Raw genomic sequence first — 24,624 nt, forward strand, 5'->3', positions numbered from 1 at the left:
TTGGCTTTGCTTACAGGTGTGACCTTGGCGTCAGCTGGTAGCATACGAGTTGCAACATCGCTCCCTTGGCTGTGAGCTCTCGCTGGGCTCGTTCTGCGTGATCAGCACTTGTACTCTTGCTCATTCAGTGTTCATGGCGGCTCTTGCTTGCAGCCTACTTGGGCCTGGTTCATAGGTGGGGAGGTGTAATGCACGGCACCTGTGTTGTGGTACGACATGGCTTCATAGGCAGTATTACGTCTTCGTTATATTCTCATCACGATGCAAGGGGTGGGAGAAGCGTCAGCAAGCGTATACGCGAGTGCTTTATGCATCTTGCGTTTCTGCATTACAGAAAACCTATGTGAAAAATGATAGATGCCATGTCTTATTTACTTATTTACTTAACAATACAATTATAGACGGTCCGTGGGTGTATCCGTCGCCTACGTCCTAGCACTGATTATATTCTTCGTGTGGGTTGGTGTGTGAGTGTCCAGTGTGCATGGTGGCATGTGTGTTCTCGGCAGTTGGCTAGGTCGTCATGGCATCTCTAACGATGTGGGCGCTTGTTGTTGAGGTCTTAGTCGAGTTCATCCATGCCGCAGGTGTCTGCTTGAGTTGGGCAGGCTGGTGGGCATATCCACATGTTCTTGAACCAGGGTATTTGGTCGTCTGGTAGAGACAAATTCATCTCGTGGTGGGTGTCTAGGCCGCGACCCTCTGGGCCATGGTCGCGAGGAGATTGGGGGGAGCTTTTTCTCCCATTCTCCCACTTCAGTCCCCCCTCTGGTCGACTTGTCGACCACAAACATATCTTTTTCTTTATCTCCTCTTACTCTCCATATTTTGGTCACTCCTCCCAGGTGTCCATAGTGGTTGACATGGTCTTCAAATGACCAGCACATGTTACACAGCTCCCTCCCGGTTTGCAGTATACCCATCTTCCAATATAGCTCCTCGGGTTTCTTGGGTTCTCAAGCTTTACGGATGGGGGGGGGGTCTAAGTGGTTGGCGATCTGTTTACACAGTTTCTCTTTCCTTTATTATCACGTCTGTGTGCTGGTCATCCTTAGTTGGCATCAAGGGGTGCATGCCGACCATTTCGATCATTTCGTCTGTAGTGCGTGCCTTTCTGGCCTTCCAAAACCTTATTACAATCAATACAGCTGCAGCCAGTATTATGCATCCAGCTATTATCTTCAGCCCGTCCGACAGCCATGATGGCATCCATGACCATAACAATGAAAACCAGCTATCATCCTTCTTTACTCCTTTACTTTCTTCCATCATCTTGGAGTGCATCTGGGCCAGTTGTGATACTGCTTCGGTAAGTGTACCATTATCTGCATCGTTAGGAATAAATGTGCAGCATGATTGTCCTATTTTTGCACAAACTCCTCCCTTCATCGCTGTGAGGAGATCCAGTACATATCTGTTCTGTAGTGCTACCATTCTTACCGCTCGCAGTTCCCCTTTTATTGCATTGAATCAGTTTACTGTTGAATTAATTGTCATCATTAGTTCCCATCGGGTGATGTGGAGCCATTTAGCGTTTGCATAAGCTTATAGTCCAGGGTGTATTATTGACGAGAAGAACATAGCAGCCCTGCTAAATAATAAATAACCGATGTTCTGGTGGGATAGAAGTGAGTGCTGTTTCCGACCTTCCCCACAGGTAGTTTCCTGTCAGGGGTTCTCCTTGTCTCTTTATCCTTTTTAGGACGTTGTTGTTGTTGTTCTCTCCCTCCTGTGATTGTACGGATCTCTTCTTCCTCTTGTTCCCTTCATCCATTTTGGGGAAATTGGCCATGTTCACATGTTTTTGGGGCACCACTAGCGATGGTACATTGATGTGTACCATTGTGCATATACCATTCCACAACGGGGGCAGGGTGTGATATGCCTTATTTCCGCAGGCCCAATAGTGATCCATTATCACTGCCGTTCCAGCACCCCCTTCTGGTAATTCTAACACGCTTCCACAGTTGGTGTTGTATCCCACCTCCACATCTCCTCTGTGTTGGTAGCATAACTTGGGCGCGGTCAGCGGTAGTATGCTTATTGGGTCTTCATCCTTCTCCATCCATGTCAGCATGGGTACGTATTTGCCCCATGTCGTCCAACATCTGTCGTGTTCCTGTATGGTGGTAATATTCTCTCTTATGTTGCTACCGACCACTCCTATTTCCCATTCATTGTTCATGTATACCTTCCCTGTTATTGTTATCAGTGGTCTTTCCCAACAGCCTTGTATACCAGGAACTTCAGTGGCGTACCTATCACATGGTAGGTATTGTAGGGTTACTTTCTTCGTTTCTCCCTTTGCAGGTCCGCTTGTCATGTATCTGAACGCTTCAGCATGTAAACTGCTCTTATGGTAACTCAAATATGACTTGAGGAAATTGTTTTCATATGGGTATGTGTCTCTTTTTCCACTGCATTCTCACCCCCGTTCCTTGAAATCGTCCTCTCGTTTGGAATAGTGCCAGATATACTATACATCGCGCCGTCTTTTCTTGTATTTCTGTGGCGAGAATGTTCGAGAAGCGCTCATGGCGTATGGGATCAATGAGCAAACATAACAGCTATCTTATGTTGTCTGCTTACCAATTTGGGTCATGTGCTGGTACCACATGTTGTTTGAGACGTGTGCTGAATCTGTTATGTAATTATCAATACCCTTGTTATCTGTATATGTGCTGCGTTTAACTCTACTTCCCTTATGCGGAGGGTTGCTAGTACCACCTGACGTCATACCTGTCGCAGCCGTGGGAGGGGGTATGTTAGGATTGGGTGCAGCCGTAATATTGGTAGCATAACTTTTCTGCCATACAGAGGCAGCCAATAGACCAGTGATGACCAATACTCCTATCATTTTTATTACAAAAGCTAGTCTCAGACGAAGAGCTGTTCCCACGCTAACCTTAGTGATCTATCTCTTAGCGCAGGTAAGTGCTGGTGAAGGTGGGGAAATGATTGTTATATGGCCAAAATAAATGCGGTGGAATATACGCATACCCTCCTTCTTTTCAGGTACTTTGGCCTTCTTATGTGATATACAAATTGGTGTGATAGGGCTTCAGTGGTGTTAACATCCGTGGCCAGCATCTACTCCTGGGCACAGTACACTGTTACTTATTTACTTAATACAATTATAGACGGTACCTGCATGTGCGAGATAAGAAAAGAGAAAACATACAAGTGTTTTACGTGTGTTTTGTGTGTGTGTGTGCGCAATACAATGTCCTTCAATTGGGGGTGACCTTGGAGGGGGTTGGGGCTCAATTGGCGGAAGTTTGGTTACTTTGCGATCTCGTGACCATGGGATGGGCTGTGGGCAAGCGTCCAGTGTCCTTTTCAGTAGTTGCCTCTGGAGAATCTGGGGGGTGATCAGGTGTGGTGACACTACTGTCATCAGCTGTGGCCGACGTTTCCTTCTCTGTAGCCGATTCTGTTGCTGTCGTTGCTCTTCCAATGGCCCTGTCGTTAACGCTAGGGCGGGTCTGGAGTTTGTAGTTCTTCACGTCGTGTAGGTGATTCCAGGCACGCTTATCCTGTAATTTCACCGCTCTGGTAGCTACCTCCTCTACCAAATGAGGACCAGTAAAGTGTGGGCCGTTCCACTTTCTATTGAAGTTGCGGAGTAGCACATGGTCACCTTTAGCAATTTTGCTTAGTCCTTCCTTTTCCAGTTCCTTGTCGGTGTCATCTTGTTAAGAACTCTTCGACCCGCCCGGGGTGCGCACGCTCGAGCTGTTGAGATACAAACGCTACACTAGTAATCAAAGACACATAGATACATTTCGTCACCAAGAACAGTTGCAGTGTTCATGGTCTGTGAATGCTCTTGATGTAGGCGTTAAAGGAAGGCGCATTTGACGTCCTGTCACCACCTCGTGAGGAGTGAGGTGGTGATCAGACCCTGGCCTATTCCTTAGCTCAAATAGAGCTAGCGGGAGACAGTACAACCAGCTCTTCTTGGTTGTTTGCTGTATCTTTGCTATTTCTTCTTTCAATAGGCCATTCAGGCGTTCACATATACCGTTGGCCTACGGGTGATATGCACATGCAAATTTATGCTTAATACCCAGCAAGAATGTGATGTGCTGAAACATTTCATTAGCAAAGTGTGGGCCGTTATCTGACCGCAACACTTCGCACACACCCCACCTGGGGAAAACCTCTCACTAGAAATTTAGCTGCTCTGAACGCATCTGCGTGTGAGCAGGGTCCGGCCTCGATCCACCTGGAGAACGGGCATAACACTACAATCATATACCTATTTCCTTGACATACATTGATCATATCGACGTAGTCAATATGAATGTGCAGGAAGGGTCCCTCTGGCCAGGTATAGTACCTTTTATCACTTGCAGCGTGTGACCGGCCGTAAACTGTTGGCATGTGAGGCAATTGCTGATAAAATTTGTTACATGAGAATTTAACTCTGGGCAGAACCAGTCTTCCGTAATTCGTGCTGCAATTACTTCCTTTCCTGTATGAGCTGGGTGATGGAGCTGGCCCAGGGCGGTGTTCAGCAGTGCCAACGGCATGACCACCTTTCCAGTGTTATTTTGACGCCACAGTGCGTCAGTCGGGGACATCGTACATCCTCTTTTTACCCATAGTTCCTTTTCTGCCATTGGTGCGGCTGCCTGTAATTCCATTATCGGTGTGGCGGGGAGATGGGTGTACCCTTCTTTCATCATCTGTTTGGCCATCCCCCTCCCTCTGACTCTGGGGGGTTCCATATTTCACCAAAGTATGCCGCATGTTTGGCATGTACGTCTGCTGTTTCGTTCCCTTTCGAGATATGGTCGTCTCCATTAGTGTGCTGGGTATTTAACCAAAGCTATCTCTTGGGGATAATTAATTACTTCAATTAATTCTGCTAACAAGAGAGCATGTTGCACTGGGGTGCCATCAGCTCTCCTAAACCCCCTTCTCTGCCATTTTATCAACCCCGAGTGGACAGTTGACGCGACATATGCGCTATCAGAATATATAGTAACACTTTTGTCAACGCTTTCCTTCAACGCCAAGATCAGTGCAACCAATTCTGCTGCTTGAGCCGAATAATGCTGTGGTAACTGCACACATTTCACCGGGACATGCATCAAATCTTCTGTCATTTTTACAACTGCTGCCCCAGTTCTCCTTATCCCATCACTTTGGTCTATTGTTGATGACCCATCAATGTACACAATCTCTCCACCCGTGGTGCATCCTCTTCAACTTTTCTAGTGCATGAATACGTTTCGATAGTCTGTGTACAATCGTGAGCATAATCACCTTGCTCAATAACTTCCGCTATAAACCTGGCTGGGTTAACTGTACTACATCTGATAATTGACAGTTCAGGTCTAGACAAAATTATCTCATAACCTGACGCCCTCTGCGTGGTTAGTGTGGATTTAGGCTTATTCAATATTGCAAACAGCGCATGCTCCACAAATAGTGTGGTTGGGCACCCCATTGTAATTGATGATGATTTCTCTACCGCAAATGCAGCCGGGGCGAGACTCTGTTCGTAAGGGAAATGTCCTAACATAACAGGGTCAAAGTGACCGCTCTAGAACGCTATTGGCTTGTGTCCCATGCTGGTTTTCTGAGTCAACACTGCTTTCATTACTGCTGAGTCGCAATGTGAAAAGATAAAGAACTGCCTTTCATAATCTGGGGTGGCTAGTACCGGAGTAGTGGATATGGCGTGCTTCAACTCGTCAAATGCCTCCTTCATTTCCCTTTTCCACCCCAATGTTTTGTCCCCTTTGTGTGCTTCTCTCAATGCTTCAAGTAGGGGTCCTATGTATGAGCTGTAGTCAAAAACCCATGCTCTACAGTAGTTGCATAATCCCAGGAACTGCTGCAGCTCCCTCACCGTTTGTGGTAGTGGCGTGTTTGATATAGCTTGTGCTCTTTGTGGTGCAATCTTTCTTCCGTGCTGGGATATTAGTTGACCAATGTATAGTACCTGTTCCTGACAGTACTGTAACTTTTCTTTGTCTACCTTGTAACCCTTTTCAGCCAACACTGTCAGCATTTTCAATGAGTCCTCCCTTCACCTTTTCTCGCTTGTGCTGCAAATTATTATATCGTCAACATATTGCAGCACCGTACTTTCCAATTCAATGTTTCCCAAGTCCATCTGTATTACTCCGTTGAAAATTGAGGGTGACTCGCAGTACCCTTGTGGTAACCTGGTGTGTTTCCATTTTGTGTTTCTGTATGTGAAGCTTGTCAAGTCTTGTGAATCTGGGTGCAGGGGTATTGAGAAAAAGGCATTTTTGAGGTCAATCACTGTGAACCGTGAGGCCTCTGCCGGAATTCCACATAATATTGTGGCTGGGTTTGCTGCTATGGGGTATTCTGCTTCTACAATGTTGTTCAAGGGTCTGAGGTCCTGGATAAAACACCAAGACCCTCCTTTAGCCTTGCGCACTGGGTACACAGCCGTGCTACATGGTGATTCTGATGGTACCAATATGCCATTATTTATTAGAGCCGTTATTGTTTCGGATATGCCCTCATCTGCCTCTTTTGATAGTGGGTATTGTTTCACTCTAGGTAGTATTGCACCTTTTTCAGCTTTATTCTTACTCCCCCGATACTCTTTATGCAGCCCACGTCATAGGGACTGGTGGTCCAGTGATGTTGGAACTTTTGCCATATCTTCCTCGTAGAAGGGAACTGGGGTTGATGCAGGTGCTTAAAGTGTCATGGCCATTTTCTGTGCCACTTGCTTATATGTCACTCTTAGCCATATATCTACACTCACCATAAATACCATCTCACCTTCTTCCTTGTCTTCTGAAAAGAGCTCCTCATCGGACACCTGGGTGAGCCTGCATCCCTCAGCCAGGGCTATCACTGCCCTCCATGCTCTCCCTTCCCGGTCTTGGGCATGTACTGCGATATAATCAGCAGTTGCTATAATACACTCGATGCTCACCGAAATCACCTTCCCTTCTAGTTAATTGGCTGGTGTCTCAGGCCTGAACAAATATGCTGCTGGCCTCCTTCAGATCTTTCCTTCTATTCCTGGCATCGAGGCGAATGCCATGTCCGTTCCGTACTGGAACAGTTCGCCATCTACTGGCTCAGCCCGAGCTACTGTCTGTCCACAGTACGCTTGCAGTATTTGTCGTGCAGTAAGCATGTTTATTCCTGGAGTGGAACAAATTATGCCATCCTCCGTGAAGGAGATTGTCATATTTAGCCTGCTCATTATGTCCCTCCCAAGTATGTTCACTGGTGACTCCCTTGAATACAGGAGCGGGACAGACATATCATAATCTCCAATAGATAAGGAGATGTTATCAGTAAAGGGAACCAACCCCGTAGCCCCAGAGAACCCTTGGGTGTTCATGGCCTCACCTGACATCTTAAATCTACCCTCCCTTATGCAAGACCGGGTTGCCCCAGTGTCAACAAGGAATGATAATTTTTTGTCACCTATCGTTACCTCAATGCGTGGTTCCTCCGCATTATTAGGTGTTATCGACAGGATGGGACACACCAAGGATGTCTGTGGGCTGTCCTATTGTGGGTATAATGACTGACCACTTCCTGTGTAAGGGTTGTCTCCCAGGACAGTCACCCTTCCCAATTGTGTTTGTTGTAGCTGTGTATCGGTGGAGGTTACCTTATGGTCCTGTATTTGAGTGGGCTGCTGCACTTGGTGGTGTTGTGTTATTGCTACCTGTTGTTGCGGTAGTGAATATGTCTGTGGCTGTTGTTGTGTTGCTAACCGTTGCTGTGTGCTGCTCTGTGGTAGCCCCTGCAGTTGTTGGTAACCCTGCTGCTCCCTCATAGGCCCTTGTTGTCCTTGTTCCCCCCCATGCTGGTGTGGAGGGTCTCATTCTACACGTACGTGACATGTGTCCTAACATCCCACAAACCCAACATACAGGTGGTTCCCTGGTCTGCCATGGGAAACTTCCTGCATTATCCTGGTACACTGGTTACCCAGTGGGGTAGAAGCTTCGGAATCCTCCTCCTTGCTGTTGTGCAGGTTGGCCATATCCCCTCCCCCTCATCATTCCTCCCTTTCCCCTGATGTTATAATATCCAGTTCCTGATGCCATGTAACCTTCTCCCATGTTAGCCGTGTATGGTGGGGGTGGTGGCAGCTGTTCTAAGTCGTGGTGATTGTGGTAGTGGTGGCGTTTGTAGTTGAGGGATCCTGTGCGGCCACTACTTGCGTGGGGTTTGGTGTCATTGTTGTTGGTGTAGTTATTAGTGCACCTTCCATGGTGTACTTAGTCAGTTTTTTCTGCACTAATTTAGCCTCTTTCGCTTTTCTAGCTTCTTCCTTTTGTTTCATCTTTTCTTGCCACGTCCTACAATGGTGTACTATTGTCAATTTATTTCCGGCCAATCCTTGGGTTCCATCCCCACTACTTTCTTCAATTATTTTTGTACTGCCTCCGGGAGCCCTTGTATTAGTATGTGGTAAAATATTGCCGGTGTCTTGTCCCATTGCTCTCTAGTTTCCATACGCCACTTCTCCTGAATCTCCTGGATATAATCAACAGGATCTTCGTTCTCACGCATCTTGCGTGACGTAATTGCTCCTATGTCTGAGGTGTCTGGGTATTGTACCCTCAGCGCTTGCCATAATGCATGCCTGCAATTCGCAAATGGCGCCCCGTCATGTGATGTGTTCGTTATTGTGACCCCGGGGAAACCCGCTCTCTTCCAGATGTCATCTGCCGCATTCCCTAATATTGATATTAGTAGGCCCTTCACGTCTCCTACTGCTAGTTTCTGTCCTGCAGTGTGTTTTTCCATCTCGTATATCCATTTTCCCGCTCCTCTGCTTAGTGATGGGAGCCTACACTTTATATTTTCCTTTTCGGCATGCTTCCAGGGGACGTATTGTGGTCTAACCCCCCCCTCTCTCCAATAGCGGCATTAGATTGTGTCCCATCTGTCCCCCCAGTTGTCGCGGTGTAGAGTCCGCATACCCCTCCTCTTCTTCTGTGTCGTCTAGATCATCTGTCATGTCCATATTACCGCTGCTTGTTGCAGCTTCCCCTTCATCTCTTCCCCTTCTCTTATTATTTTCTTTATTTGATGTGGGTGTGTCCGTTCTTCCTGCCTACGTCCGGGGAGATCTCTAAGCCTGCCGGCGTAGGGGGTGTTCAGGAGCGGGTGTGGGCGGACATGTTGGACGGGATGATGCGGGTGTAGCTGCACGTGTTTGCCTTCCCGCCATTCCTTGTTCTTTCTCCTCACTTCCCCCAGCTCTTACTTCCTTCTGCATGCCCATGGTGATTCCCTGTTGGTGCGGGTGATGTACAATTTGTCTAAGCTTTCCCTATCGCCGCTTCTTCCTTCTCCCCCCATTCCTTCTTCTTCGCTGCAAAAATCATCCAGGAGCGACAATCCCCAATCTGTCTTTTTCCCCCTAATCGTCACTGTTTTTAAGTCTATTAAATCCGTTCCTTCCACTTCTTTACTAATTGCGCCCCTTTGTGCTGATGTTGTTGCTACTTCTGCATCCCTGCGTACATATTTCCTTACCCCACTCTCCCCTTTCCTATCTCTTCTTTCCCCTTCCCTCTTCTCTACTATTTCACCACCTATTTCCTCTTTTCTTTTTTAATTCCTCCATCACCTCACTACTCACCTTCTCTAATATCCTTTCTTCCCCTCTCCTCCTTTCCCATCTCTCTCTCCCTTTCTAATATGCTTTATTACTTTGCCTTCCTCGTATTTCTTGGTGGTTTCTGATAGTATTTTCCTCTTCCATATTTCCATTTCCTTTTTTTTCTCCTTCCTCTCTTTTCCTGTCACGCTGTGCTGCTCGAGATACCCTTTCTGCTATCGCCTTCATCCTTTCAGCTTCCCGCTTCCGTTCTTCAGTTCGTTCCCTCATTTTTTCTAACTCATCCTTACTTTCCTTTCCTTCCTTCTCTCTCGTTCCTCCCTCTCAAGCTGTTTGATCAGGGCGTTTTGCTCATTCCTTAATTCCGCCAATCGTTCCTCCAACATCTCCTCCTCTGCTCGTATCAGCTCCCCTTCTTTCCTTTTACCTTCCTCCCCTTTTATTTCACTGCTACCCTCATCGTCCTCGTTCATTTTCCGTACTACCTCCTTTTCTTCTCCCGTTAGTGTCCCTCGCAATTTTAGCAGCACCTGCGCGGCTACCCACTCGTCGTGTCCTATGGTTGGGATTGGTTCTTCACTAGTCTTCCCTTCCCTTGCGTGCATCTTCTTATAAGTTGGGCCTACCATACTTGTCAACTCCCCCCCTGTGTAGCCACCTGTAGCTGTATATGGTGGTGGGCTGTACGCTGGGTTCGAATACCCCTCAGCCGCCGTTAGTTGTTGCCTTACCGCTTCTCGTAGTTCCGTTACAGGATATAACCCCCCTTCCTCCTTTTTTTTATTTCTATTTCATTTGAGATTCTAAGCTTTTCCTCCCCCTCTCGGCCTCTTCCCGCGCACTGTGCGCTGTCAACCGCCTTTTCCCCATTTCCCTCTTCCTCCTTAATCTTCTTCCCCTCCTTCGTTTCCTCCATAGTGAACATTCCGGTTGGTCCTGGTCGGGACCCCTGGAACATCCTCCATAAATTAAACACCTCCACGTGGTGCGTCAACTTCTTCCCCTTGTATATGTTATGTATATGTGTCAGTAGCGAGTGTTGGACGTACGGGTCGAAACTGCCGTTAGGCGGCCAGGGTGTCGTCATTTTGTTGTCCGTGTCTTGTGTCCACTCTATGCTGTATTTGATCAGTTTTTCCCTATGGGGTGATAGTGTTTTACATATATGCTGTAGTGGGGTAGTGAGGGTATTCCCCCACCCTCCCGATCCTAACCCGTATGACATGGTTACACTGTGTTAGCTCCCTTCAGTATAGTTGTCGTTACCTGGCCCCGTAGTTTGGGGACTTGCGACCGTCCGCTAAAAGAAACCCAGTCAAATATGACAATTGCAGATGTGTTACCTGGCCCCGTAGTTTGGGGACTTGCGACCGTCCGCTAAAAGGAAAACAGTCAAATATAACGCTTGCAAATATGCTGTCTTTTTCCTGTATTTGTTTTCCTTCCTTAATACCGTTACGGCCCCCTGCGGCCACGGCGCACGAAGCCCCCTGCGGCTGCGTGCCCTGTGTGACGTGCTTATACAGCCGTCCCACTTTTTCTCCTCCCCTTCCTCCTCCTACCTCACTCGGCGTGGCCGGCGTTCTCCGTGCACGGTCACTTCCTCCTCTCCACCTGTCCCGTATTTAAGGTGGCCGACACCCTCCGTGCGCACCCCCTGTCCACTATTCACTTCCCCACCACCCTTCAACAATGCTGTGTGGTCGAGGTATCCTATGAAAGCCCTACCGGTGCCGTCACCGACCTCTTCCAAAACTACCGGTAAGATCTTTTACACTTCAGAAAGCTCGAAATAAGTTTTGCTCTTTGTCCCCGTTAACCCCACAGCTGTCCTCTTGTTACACCTGGAACAAGGTAACCAACAATATAATCGGAATGCGCACGCTGCGTCGCCTCGCGTGTGATACGCCCCTCAACAGGAGGGCTTAACCAGCCAATTATCTTCCGTACTAGGCAACCAGTTAGCTACCGCCTACAGGAAAACGTCATCTATCGAGTTTCACGGCTCGATCAATAGGGATCCTCATCTACTCATTGATCAATAACCGCCAATTTGTAGGAAGCCACACACCCCCTTACAGGTGGTCACGACCTAGGCCAATCGGTGTCTACGAGCAACCGCACGTGATGTTTTCTTGCTCCGCCCACCCTTCTCCGTGACGTGGTAGCGGACGGCTCTCGCGCCTGTCCTGCTACCATTCACTTCACCGTCAACACTAATTGATCAAATCTTCGCCGCACACCTGAGTAACACTAGGATCGTACGCGTCCGTACAGACTCTCAAAATTCGTGGGGCTCGCAGGCCCTTTTTGCCTCAGTATGACGCGCTACTTGCGTCACCTGGGAAAGTTAGCGAAAAACCTATCGCCACTCTGGATTGGTTCCTCGAGTGGTAGGGTTAGTATAGCATACATATTGAGAACAGTATTAGTGGTTGAGGATGAGTCAGGTGGTATACTTGGGTTGTCCCTTCTATTAGATACTTGAAAATTGTTACACGAAGACCCCTAATGATTGGCGTCAGTGATGAGTGCCCCATGTTCTGATTGGTCCACCCGCGAGCCCCCCAGCCTGGGACCATCGTTGTTACCAGCTCGTGGTGTACCTGTCACTAGCAACAATATGTAACTATGTGTTCGTGCAGACAATGCGCAGATTTGCTCATAGGCTTGAGAGCAGACCATTCCCATCGCTGTAGGTGTCCATTGGGTCATTTCATTGTTGCAGTCTGTGTCCCAGACGTGGGACCCAGGCGACTTCTCCCTCGTGGGTCTGGCATCTTGTCAGGTTGGCTTGGTCACGTGAGGGGAGACCGTGGCTGGGGCAGAATTCTGCACATTTAAAGATGTATTTTGCTTCTGCGTGCTTGGCTTTGCTTACAGCTTGAGTAGGGCAGGCTGGTGGGCAGGCTGGTGGGCAGGCTGGTGGGCATATCCGTATGTTCTTGAACCAGGGTATTTGGTCGTCTGGTAGATAGACGAATTCATCTCGTGGTGGGTGTCTAGGCCGCGATCCTCTGGGCCATGGTCGCGAGGAGATTGGGGGGAGCTTTTTCTCCCATTCTCCCACTTCACTGGGATAAACTACTGTTTCCCAGAGAAAGGAAGGTTAAATTGACTTTACTAGTCTTTTTAAATTCCTAGACCCAGCACACACTATCTTCCTATAGAGTGCTGGAGGGGTTACCTAGTATCCCCTGTATCTAGAAACTCATGTAGCAGTCAAATGCTAGCCTTTTTCGATCGAAATGGCTAGTGGCAGTGGTTTCACAACAAACTACCATGATTTTTCCTGACTGCGAACACCGGTAGCTCAAAATCACAGGAGCCATGTTTTTAAAGATGTCGTCTGAGCCCCCTTTGTTTAAACGGGTCCCGGTCTTCTTTTTTCACCATTTCTTTTTGGAAAGGTCTTTCTAGAGTTTGTCTATGCGCACCAAAAAAGGTTTGGTCCCTTTGTTCCTACGCTTTTGGCGGTCTTCAGGACTGAAGACCGCCTCTGGCGCCAGAGTGTCTGGGGTGGGCAGGAAGTGAGGGAGGCGTCTGAAACTCCCTGTGCTTGGTCTCCTAGGAGACCCAAATGCACTCTGGCGTGATTGGCTGTCTGTCCGGCAAGGACCGCCACCCTGCTGGGTGAGTGGCAGCTAGGCTGGAATGAAAGGTGGCAAACTGTTTAAAAGGCGAGTCTCTTGGCTTGGAAGGCAGAGTCGACCAGTGGAACGAAAGAACCGAAGATGAGCTCGAAGAGGACGGCTGCTGTAACTCGTGGACCGTTGGTTTGCCCGGTGAAGCCCTGCTGCAGGTTCGAATCGCCAAGTTCATCTCGACAGAGAATCCCTTCAAGGACGACTTCTCCCTTTGGTCCCACTAACTCAATCAACTCGTAAGCCACCTGGACACCCTTCTGAGCTGGTTGTATTTTCCTCAGAGTGCTGCAGGAAACTAAATAGCCAGGGAGAAGGACACCAGTTTGTGTGCTTGACGACAGCTACCGGAATCGAAGATTTGCCAGTTTGCCAGCTTTGTGACCAGTCCCGATGCAGTGCAGGAGTCCCCCGGCGTCCTCCCTCTTGTCCCCACGACTTGAGTCTCAGGAACAGCGAGATCTGCCGGTACTGCCAGGAACAGAAGTCTTCAGCTGCATCTTTTTCTTCAATACAAGGTACTGTGAAAACCCGACCGAGAGAACTTGCCTTTCACTACGAAAGTGCGTGAAACTTTGGCAACTTGCAGGCTTAGTCAGCTTGTGACCTGACATATGAATCTTTCTTCTATGAACTACTTCTAAGAATCGTGGCAAAGACCTTTCCGTTTAGCTACCAGAACCGTTTTTACCTATACAAGACTGAGTTCACCAGAGGAGTTAATTCAATGCAATAGGTAGACCAAAGTCAATGGACTAAACTATTTGCACTGTTTAAGAGTAACTGTAATATTCGTTTTACTATCTTATGCCTTTTTGCTCCTCCTTTAAAGTAGTTTAAATGTCACAGAACCGGATAGTGTTAAGTACTGTAGTATATTTTTGTGTGATATTGATTGCCTCCTTTTACTGAATGTTTTCTAATTGGCTGTTTAATTAAGTGTTTTACCAAGAAACCTCGAGTATAAGTGTCTATCTGAATACTTGTGATTATAGACCTCTGTGTAACACCCTTACAAGCTCACATTCCCTCTTGACATAAGCCTGGCTGCTCAGCTCGCTACCAAAAACTGTGTGGTACAGACTTGTACCAAAGGTTGGTTTTGCTTACCACCTGTAGTCATAGTTGTGTGTAATGGTCCCAGAGGGTACTGCATGCAAAACCTTGTCTAACTGCGTACTCCTTCCGACCTGCCGCAGGTCCCATGGACTAAGAGTGCACCAAAGTTAATGCATCAGCATACGAAGAACCAAACTGGTCAGACGCTCTGCTTGAAATTCTCTTTGAAAGGAATTCAAAGGTTGTTATGGGGTGATCTTCGTGTAGGCCTATCTGGTGGACTTATTTTGACTACAGACATTTTTAGATAATGTAGGCATTATTTCACAACAGTGGCATTATTTCACAACAGTGGCATTGACACCAAGTGGAAACATTTTTCATTCTCCTCAGTTGAGGGATTTCTGATGTAGTGTTGCTGCCTTGCTCCGTTAGTTCTTGACTTTGTTTTGCTTACATTTTCTCTTTTTCAAACATGAAGCCAGGAAGACCAGCCACTGTAAATTTGAAATGTGCCTGGTAGATTAAATAATGTAATAGTGATGCAGACAGAAGAACCCTGTTCTAAAAAGTTTAGATAAAACACATATTAGCTTAAGTTTATAGTTGAAACATATTTTTGTGAAAATTATTATAAATGAAGGAACAGTGGTATCAAACGGTTTGTTAAAATAACCGGCAGAAAGGGATATGTTGAGAAAATGCATGCCACTTAATGACTTCACAAGTTAATAAACCTTGGTCAATTATAGATGTAAAATAAATCGGATTAACTGAGAACATTGAGTGAAATGTGGATGCGACTGTTAGGCAGAAACCTGTGCAGTTCCCTCTGGGACCACTGCAAAAGATTTAAGACTACAGGTGGTTGGCAGTAAACCCAATTGGTAGCAGTCTGTACCACCCAGATTTACCTGGTAGCTGTGGCTGAGCAGTCAGACTTCTCTCAAGAAGAGTTAGGCAGTATACAGAGTATTCACAATAGGTCAAAAGAACACAGTAGAACAAGCAAACACTGACCAGAGCTTGGTGTAAAAGAGATATAATTATTTATTTTAAAACACATCTAGTTAAACACACTGGCACTAATATCAAGCAGTTCAAAAACACGGTCACTAAAAGATATACACTCCTTTCAACGATTATTATACAAGTCTTAAGTAAAGCAGCACTTATTTTCAGACAGCGGTGAACGCTTAACGAAGATGGCACTCTAATCAATCGGTTAAAAAGGGAGAGAAAGGCAGAGCAAAGATGGAAACAGATCCCAACACTTTCGGAAGAACACAGTAGGAGAAGAAGGCAGGTTACAACCGTAAAGTCAAATAGGCCGGACCCACTTTAAGAGGCTCCGGACGAAATGTGTCCAAGGTCACACGGTTGAAAGTGCCCAAAAGTCTCGCAAAAAGTTCAGAAAGAGTTGGACCGAAAAGAAAGGGACCAGTTACATGGTCAAGGCGGCCAGCCCAGTCCAGAAGGTTAAGGGATTATTGTTACCTTGTAGCAATCTTTAGGAAGGGAGGCCTGGCGGACACGGTACCTTTAAAATGGTGAAAACGCTCCAGCGGGGTCAGTTGTTCCTGGCAGCGGGTGCAAGTTGGTGCTTCGTCCCGGGGAAGAGAGGATCTCGTCGGGGAGGAAAGCAGGAGTCTGTTGCACTGCCAGGGAAGAAACCAGCCACGGAGTTCTCAATTAAAAGGACCGGTCCTTTTATTCGCGGTCCAGTGGTAAGTGGCTATCCGGTTGCCGGGGTGCTTGGCACGGGCAATTCGACCACAAGACGTCCGGGGATGCGAGAAGAAGGTAAACTGGTTGTGCCCACCAGTCAAGGGAAGAAGACTCTCCAGCCGGGAGATCTCCTCTGTCGTTGGGAAGTGGTGAGTCGGTTCAGCAGGGCTCCACCGGTGGTGTCGTCGTAGCAGGTCGGCTCAGCTTCTCCCTCGTCGGATTTTCAGGTCCTGTGGCGACTTCTGAAGTTCCAGTCCCAAAAGCCCTGCTTTTATGCAGCACACCCCCATTCACTCAGCCTAGCTGTCAATCAAACATGCTATGTGGTGAGCCGGCCGGCTCACCACTTGGGCCAATCGCACAAGCGTGCGACTTGATTTACCAAGGTAACTCAGTCCAGGGTGCCTAACCCCCCTCCGACACCCCCTGTGGTACCCAGACAGAGTGGCACCACTTTTGGAGGCTTCTGTGGAGAAGCCCGCCAAAAAGTGGAACAAAGGGCTCGACCTTTGGTTTGGAGTTACAGAGGCGAACACAAACGCCATTTTAAAACAGAGTTTTTGCAGAAAATACCAACCGGTGAATTAATATTAAGTAAACCAACCGGCGGTATGTTAGAGGCTATGTTAAGAAGTATTCTCCTCGAACAATGGGAAAATCCCATAGAGATATATTTGCGGTTGAATATAAAAAGTAGTATCCACCGCCACCAGCCAAAACTCGACGAGGGGGGAGGGGACAGTGCCCCCTCAAATAACAGACCCAGGGGCAATCGAATTGCACCTACCAGTACGTCCACAATACGACGGTTTGTACTGATTCTGTTAGTAATTTGGGACTACTAAAGCCAATGGTGACTTTACATGCCCTGGGAGACAGCAGTCAGTCCCAGGGTATGGAGACTATGGTGGGGGGGGTCACTATGACACCCCGGTGTTACTGCACGGAGGCTGCTGTGGAACACACATAAAAACATATGAGACCATATGCAGTAAAAGACCCCATAGCCCATGAAACACATTAACATTCAAAGGAACACCATAAATCATGTTCAAGAGTGGGAGAAAGAGTCTCACTCTTGACAGGAGAAAATAACAAACTCCAGAAATCCAGCAAAGCTGCTGGGGGACTCACTAGGTTAGGAAATTCAGCCTAAACAGAGAAATCTCCTTAACGGCGACAACGGAGTACAATTTTGTTAAATTGTTGAAACTGGTATCGTTGCGTACATGCATTACTCTGAAAAATACATGCTGCATCAGTAACATAAATATTGTAAAACACTTATTCAGACTGATGTAGTGAATGATTGAGTATGTTGTAGTTCCACCAAGATGTAGAAAGAGACTTGGTAAAGCTAAGATTTAGTTTAAAGCAATGAACAACTAAGTAGGCGCACATGTATACTAAAGCGATAACTGAATGGCTGTTTTAATATGTATGCAGGCCAAGAGTGTTCTCTTCCCCTTTTCCATGGTGACTTGATTGCGTAAATGCATGACTGTTTTGCTCCAGTGGCCGTAGGTGTCCCCAGCAGGGGAATTTGCTTTGATTTGTCGCCAGGGCAATTAAACTGGACATGCCCACGTCTGACCTTGAGTTACAAGATGGCTAGGTGAATGTGTGTTGGTAACCATGTAAAATGCATCCAAATGTAAGTGACGTTACGCAAGTATATCGCTCTATGGTGCGGAGCCGGTGTGCTGACAATTTATTGACAGATTGCGAGGGGGAGGGGGAGGGGGAGTGGGAGTGGGTGTGCTTTAGGCAATGTTGCCCAAAAATGTCGTTTCCAGAGGTTTTCGACTTTGTTCTTTTAAAGAAAGTTTAGGGCTGCAGTTTCCTTTTTTATTGAAATGCTTGAAGCCAAGGAATGTTGTGTACAATACCAGTTTTTCCCTGCTCTTGGGTATAATGAAAAGTGTGCTGCCAACTGCACTGCAGTATCAGCTTTACAGCTACATAACTCTACTGTGGACTCGAGTTATGGAGATCACCCCTTGCTCTTGAAGATGAGCGCTCGTTTAAACTGGTGTTTATTCAATGTCATTGTCTTTCTCATCGCCAAGTACTGCTCCTTCCAAGCAGCACCCAGTGAATATATGCACCTGGGCGCGTTTAGTCCTGAAAAAACTCATATTACTAGTTCCATTTAAAACAAATTGGCTTTTGTCTATAAAAGTGTATGATCCTTACAAGTGTTTATTTCCAAATTGTAGTTTGACATTTGTACCAATTCTTCTTCAGGCAGTAAAGAAGCCACCACAACACTTCATGTTCTGACGCTACTGAAGGACTTACTACCTTGCTTTCCAGTCAGTGTGGTGAAGACTTCCTGTGAGACGTTACTAAGGGTGATGACTCTGAACCATGTAGTAAGTGTATAGGCGTACTTGGCTTATTTTAGAATCTTGTTTTGCATTTTTTGTTGTCCCCCATGGAGACCTGCTGTGAAGATATACCCACAGTCTGACCGTTAAAAATGTTTTGCTTTTTTAAATGTGTTGCCCCACATGGCGGAGCCTTGCCAGATTGCCTTCTTGTCTATGGCCTGGTCTGAATATTGGTGGCGACTGTTGGGAAAGACCTTCACTCATCGCTGAGGTGAGCCCAGGTGACCCACTTGGAGCCTGACAGACGGCAGAGAGAAGCTAACCAATTGTAGTCTGACATCCCCTATGGAGCAGGATATACTGTCCTACCAATCATGTCAGTTCATGGCCTATATTTGATGTCAGCAGTGACGCTGTGCCCTCTCAAAAGGCATCAACATTCAGCGTGGAGCCGAACGTTCCGGAGCAGCAGAGTCCTTTGCTGATATTTCTATTTTGTGCGATTAAACCTGGTTATCCTTGCAAGCTATCTCTTGGATTCTTTCCCTAGAGGGTTGTATTCATTCTGGCGTCAGGGACTTGCCTTCACTACCTAAGCCAAAGTGAGGACTTTTCTGGGCCTCACTGGGAAACACTGGAGTAAGTGCAGACTATAGAAATATAGCTGTCCCAACTTCAAGGGGACCTAAAGAATTCATATGGGCCCTGAAGTGTGAGAAGGCCTGATAGAATCCCTAGGTCAGGCCCCTGGTCTATGGGCACCTTCTTGGTGAGACCTTTCATAGTTCAAGCAGTTGCCTATGACACTGGGATAGTTGGAAAACGTTCACAGCTTGATGACAAAGGTGAGGAACAACCTATATATCACTTCAGCTACCAGTTTAGGAGTGGGGCACTCTAGTGGTCCCAGGTGAAAAAGAGATAATTTTCCACGATATGGTGCCTTGGGAAGTGGTTGGTGGATATTAAAGGAGAGAATCCAGCGTGGCTCCGGTGGTTCAGGAGTCTAGAGGCATTGAACCTCACTATTGGACTTATGGCAGATGCCATAAATATCAATGTTGATGGCATGTCCAACTGGTATAACCGACTGGAACAGAGTATCCATCCAGGGGTGGATTAGTGCCTCCTGTTCCTAGGCTGGGAGGGGCAAGTTTTAGGAAAGATTCCTCTTAACTGCTGTTGGGGAGAATTTTTTTTTTTCTTTTCTGAAGTCCCTTTAACATTAGAGACCCCCAGCTCTTTTGCTGGACTCAGGGCTTTTTAATTTTAACTCCTGATTGAGTGGGACTTTTTTCTCACACTAGTGGGTTTTCTGACTAGGATTATTGTGTTTCTTACTGTTTAATGGGGTCTGGTAAACTCCTTGGCATCTGCTTTTTGCATTGTGACACTGCACCTTTTGTACAGTGCCACTGAAAAGTCCCTTGGACTTCTCTTAATTTTGATCTACATTTTCTTGGGTGAACTACTGTTCCCAAGAATAGTAAGATGACTCCTGTCTCTTTCTTTTGTGGGTTCAGCACACACCACCCTATGTGGAGTGCTGGGGGGGCGGTGGGGGGTGTGACACAATCCTTTATCCCACTTCTCATATAACATTCTGGTACACTGCCACTGGCCATTCTAGTTAGTGTTTTCTTGTTACCTTGCATGTTTCAGCAGGCTGATTCCTCAGCTGCAGTACAGCACCCAAGGGCACTTGCTTTAAACTGCCCAATCAGGAAGCGGGCAGGCAAACGCTGGCCCCACCTGTTTGTCGACAGGGAGCCCAGAGACGCTTCTGCATTTTTTTCTGAGGTAAGCCCCATGTTCCCTCTCTTTCACTACCTGTCACTGTACTGCTTTGCACCAGGGAATTCACTTCTACGAGCCCCTCCAGCAGTCCCAACACAGCGCCGACATCCACAACTCTAATGTGATACCTGCCGCTTCTGTGACTGCAAAACATCCGCCAGAACCTACCGCTCCCAATACACAACACCTGCCCTCCAGACCCATTGTCAAACACTGACTCCCGGAACCCTGTCAGTGTGAATCCTATCCTACGCGTCATCCAGGCAGCGTGCTTGCTACTGCATCGCTGCCCATCGCCTGCACAGAACATTTTCAAAACAGTGGACCCCACGGTCTTTCCTTCCTGTCTCTTTATACTGCTGCTGAAAGTTGTCCATGCACCTTTTTATACCTATCCTACGTAATGCGAATCTTGCCTAGACTACCTTCCAATCTACCTTGCTCAACCCCTTGCCCCGACTTGTTTCCCAGCTTCTGCATGGTGCCCCATTACTTGTGCCTTAGCCTGATACTCATGCCCTAGCCTTGTGTGCCTGTTAGGCAAGATTGTATGCAGTACCCATAGGGTGCACTAAATAACCCTGACCTCCTGGCAGTAGTAACCCAACCTGTGGTATAAGTCTGTACAACACAGGTTGGTAGGGTGCACGAGTAGCCAGGCTTATCTCAAGAGGGGTCAATGTGAGCTGTAAGGGTTTTACACAGAGGTTCACAATGATGGGTATTCACGCAAACACTTACACACAGGGTTTCTTGATAAACACTTGTTAATTTATTTACCAGTCAGTTAATCTAAACCTTCTTTACAAGGGAGCGCTGTAAAACACCACACAAATATACTTCAAACTTACATAATCTCTTAGTTCAGAATCAGTAAATACCCATTTGGGATGGCATACAGCAGCGACCTACACCCACAGGTAACCTCAATTGTTAGGGTGCTGATGACATTAATGTATTACTGTTGGCCTTCAGAAGTAGTTAAGAGCGAGTAAAAAGGGAAAAGCTTATTAGAGCAAACTCGATTCCACAGATATTTCTTAAGCAGGCAAATACTTTCAGGTCCCCCTATAAGAGTCATTCAGTTAAAACAGGCTAAACCAAAGTCAATAGGCAAGAGTCTAGATGGGCTGAAGCACTTCTTTGGAGGTAAGTAGAAAGTCTTTGCACAATGTTTCAGAAGTGTTTGAGGAAAAAGATGAATCGATGTAGGGCCACAAGCTAATTAGACTTGAGGGTAGAAGATGCAAGCAACTCTACAGCAAGAGGTAAGTTCTCTTAGACTTTGTACAGTACCTTTTTAAAATGAAGAAAAGATGCAGCAGATGACTCCTACCTGTGCAGCTCTGCAGATATCACTGATCCTGGGCCTCAGTCGTGGGGACAAGAGGGAGGACGTCTGGGGACTCCTGCACTGGGACGGTCAAAACTCACAACCGGCAAACTTCACTTTCAGTGGCTGTTCAGTGTTTTTAGCTCCTCGCGTCTACCGCAAATAGTAACACTGCAGTTCCTCCTGGCTGGCGAGATGGACTTTTTTTGCTTCTGGTATCCCGTTCTCTGAGGGGGCTCAGGCTGGGTCAGTCCTGCTTCCTGGGAGTCTGGAGGATCTTCTTGGAGCTCTTGGCCAACTTAAAAGCAACACACACAAACTGGTGTTGCTCTCCCAGGCTCTACGGTTTCCAGCAGCAACTCTGTGGAAATTCATCCAGCTCCGAGATGGATGTCCAGGTGGCTTACTTTGGAGTTGATTGGTCCCACCAACTCAAGGCGAGAAGTCGTCCTTGCAGGGTCTTCTCCGTCGATGCGAACTTGGGGTTTTGGCACTGCAGCAGGGCTTCACTGGGCAAACCTACGGTCCAGGAGTTGCAGCAGGCGTCCTCTTAATGGTCTTCAGGTCCTTCGTCCAGTGGTCGACTCTGCCTTCCAAGCTAAGAGGTGAGTATTTTGTACAGTTCTCTCCCTTTCATTCCAGCCTAGCTGTCACTCACCCAGCAGGGTGGCTGTCCTTGCCGGACAGTCAGCCAGCCAATCATCACAGAGTGCATTTGGGTCTCCTAGGAGACTAAGCAGAGTTTTGTGCTCCTGCCTACCCCAGACACCCTGGAGCCAGAGGTGGGCTTCACTGGTGAATCCCGCCAAATGCAAAACGGAAAAAGAGACCAAACCTGGTTTGCCGCGCAGAGTAAATCTCAAGAAGGACCTTTCTACAAAGAACGCAGCCTGCAGTATATGCATGCCACAGTACTAAAAACGAAACCACTGCCACCAGCCATTCAGTGAGGAATGGGTAACATAACATTTTTTACATGAGAAGCTAGACAAAGGGGATACTAGGTAACCCCTCCAGCACCCTATTGAAAGATGGTGTGTGCTGGGTCTAGAAAGTTACAACTGTAAGTAAAGTCAATTTCACTTTACTGCTCTGGGAAACAGTAGTTTATCCAAGAGAAGGGATTTAAACCTTGGGTGATCTAAGACTTCCCTGTCTCACTGCACTAAAGGTGCTGTGTGACACAATGTAAAAGATGATGCCTATCGAGTTTCAGACTCCACAACCAAAAGAAACCCAGTACAACAATCGCATTAAACTACACGAGAGAGTGGGAAAATGGGTCTCTCTCTCCAGGTCAAAAAAATCAAGTGCTCAAAATCCAGCAAAGTTGTTCGGGGTCTCTAAGGTAGAAGGAATTGGCACATTTCTGAGAATTCTCCCTAACAGTGCCATAGCCTGATACTCGTGAACTGGGGGAGTCGCCTAGCCCTTTAAGACAAGGTAACCATACTATGAGATGGATGGGGATGCGGAAGTTACTCAAACATCAATAATCGAAAAGACTTGGATAGTTGGCAAAAAGGTTGACTGTTTTAATATAAGTTATCTAAAACAGGGAGTACAAAGGATGTCTCGGCGCATAATCTCTCAATTTGCTTCAGAAAAAACATCTTACTAATAGTAAAAACTCGTCATTGATGACGTAAACCTACGCGTTCACGAACGTCATCCTACGTGGCAAACTCCAAATACCTAGTGGCAATTGTGATTGGGTCTCAGGGAACATCTAAGTATACGTTCCATACTAGTCTAAGAAAGTGATGGGCTCCTTAACATAATGTGGGGCAATTAAGCCCCCTCCGCCCCCCCCACACAGGTCATGAAGAATGTCACTAAATACACAACGTCCTATTGGCTATTCAAACTATAGGGCCCTTAATTACATGGCCCCCTACAATTGGTTGGCACGCTTACATCAGTCAATACTTTTCCACCTACATTTAGCAGCACACAGGCTGGACTTCCAGGTGCTGTGGAGCTAGTCATAACCATTACTTCCCACCAAATAGCATATCTATCACCTCCGTGGTGAACTTTGGAAATGTTCATTGCTCTGCCTTCATGCGTAGGTGTGGTTCGTCATCTTTGTCCAACTTCATACTTTCATGTGACTGAAGACCACAAATTTGAGCTCTCTTGTATTTAAAATACTATTTTGTTTTTTTTTATATAGACCCCTGACATCGTCCTTGTTTTTGTCCATGTCTTCTCAACGGGAGTTTCGTTCTTTCACACGATTTATAACTTTCTTCTCATGCTAGTCTGATAAGACGTTGGCTTCTTGGGACTGATCCTTTCTGAGATCTGCTTTAGTAAATAGCTTTTTTAACTGCGACACACTGGAAAAGAGGCCTTCCATCTCTGGTCCAGCTCTGCTATAACACGTAGTGGAATCTGTTCTTTACTTAATCCTATATATGTATAAGTCGGCGCATGCCGCAATCCATTTACTACTTAGCTAGCCTCAAGAATACTTAGTCTGCTTGCGGTTCTTTGCATATGTACCCATGTAAAATGACTTGATATCTTCGTTTCTGTAGCCTACGTTTCTTCATCTTGAGCCCAAGATGTCACTTATCTTTGATACCTTCTTGATGCCTCATAGAATATCTTCACTTCTCTTGTCTCTGCATCTCTTTTATGTATGTCAGGCTTGCTTTGTGTGAAGTCACAATTCCTTTCATTCATTGGGCCTGTTTCTTCCAGGATTTCATTCAAATGACCATCATACTGTCGTTTATGCAGGTATGGCTTCCTTAATGGGAACCTTACTTCCAGAAGTCTCCTTGATATCAGTATTTTCACTGGTACTGCACGTGTTTCACTCTGGTTCCCAACGTACAAGCAATATGGGTGAGCTGGTTGAGGTGGGGGTACGTGGCTCCTTCTCTACACTTGTACACTACCCTGTTTATGCCATAGCCTGATACCCCTATTGCCCCTACTACCATCATGTCCACCTCACTTATCAAAACCTTTTTTCACTCTAGTCACACCTTAGCCCGATCCAGCTGCTGTTTAGCCTGGTCTATACCCATGCCCCCTAACCCACCTGATTACAGCTCCATCCAGCTGACCTGCCTCCTAGCTGTAGTTCCCAACCACCACCACAAGACTCTCGGAGAGTCCAAC

At 46.8% G+C, this 24,624-nt stretch overlaps 1 protein-coding gene across 1 annotated transcript in view; it reads left to right on the forward strand.

Moving 5' to 3' along the window:
• RRP12 (ribosomal RNA processing 12 homolog) overlaps positions 1-24,624 on the forward strand; it is a 1,372,062-nt gene that overhangs the window by 148,336 nt on the left and 1,199,102 nt on the right. The window contains exon 8 of the mRNA XM_069611582.1: positions 18,274-18,401. Within this exon, the coding sequence (XP_069467683.1) occupies positions 18,274-18,401 (128 nt within the window). The remainder of the gene's footprint in view (positions 1-18,273; positions 18,402-24,624) is intronic.

Source organism: Ambystoma mexicanum, chromosome 8 (assembly GCF_040938575.1).
Source record: "Ambystoma mexicanum isolate Mex_15411 chromosome 8, UKY_AmexF1_1, whole genome shotgun sequence".
Classification (NCBI taxonomy): Eukaryota; Metazoa; Chordata; class Amphibia; order Caudata; family Ambystomatidae; genus Ambystoma; species Ambystoma mexicanum.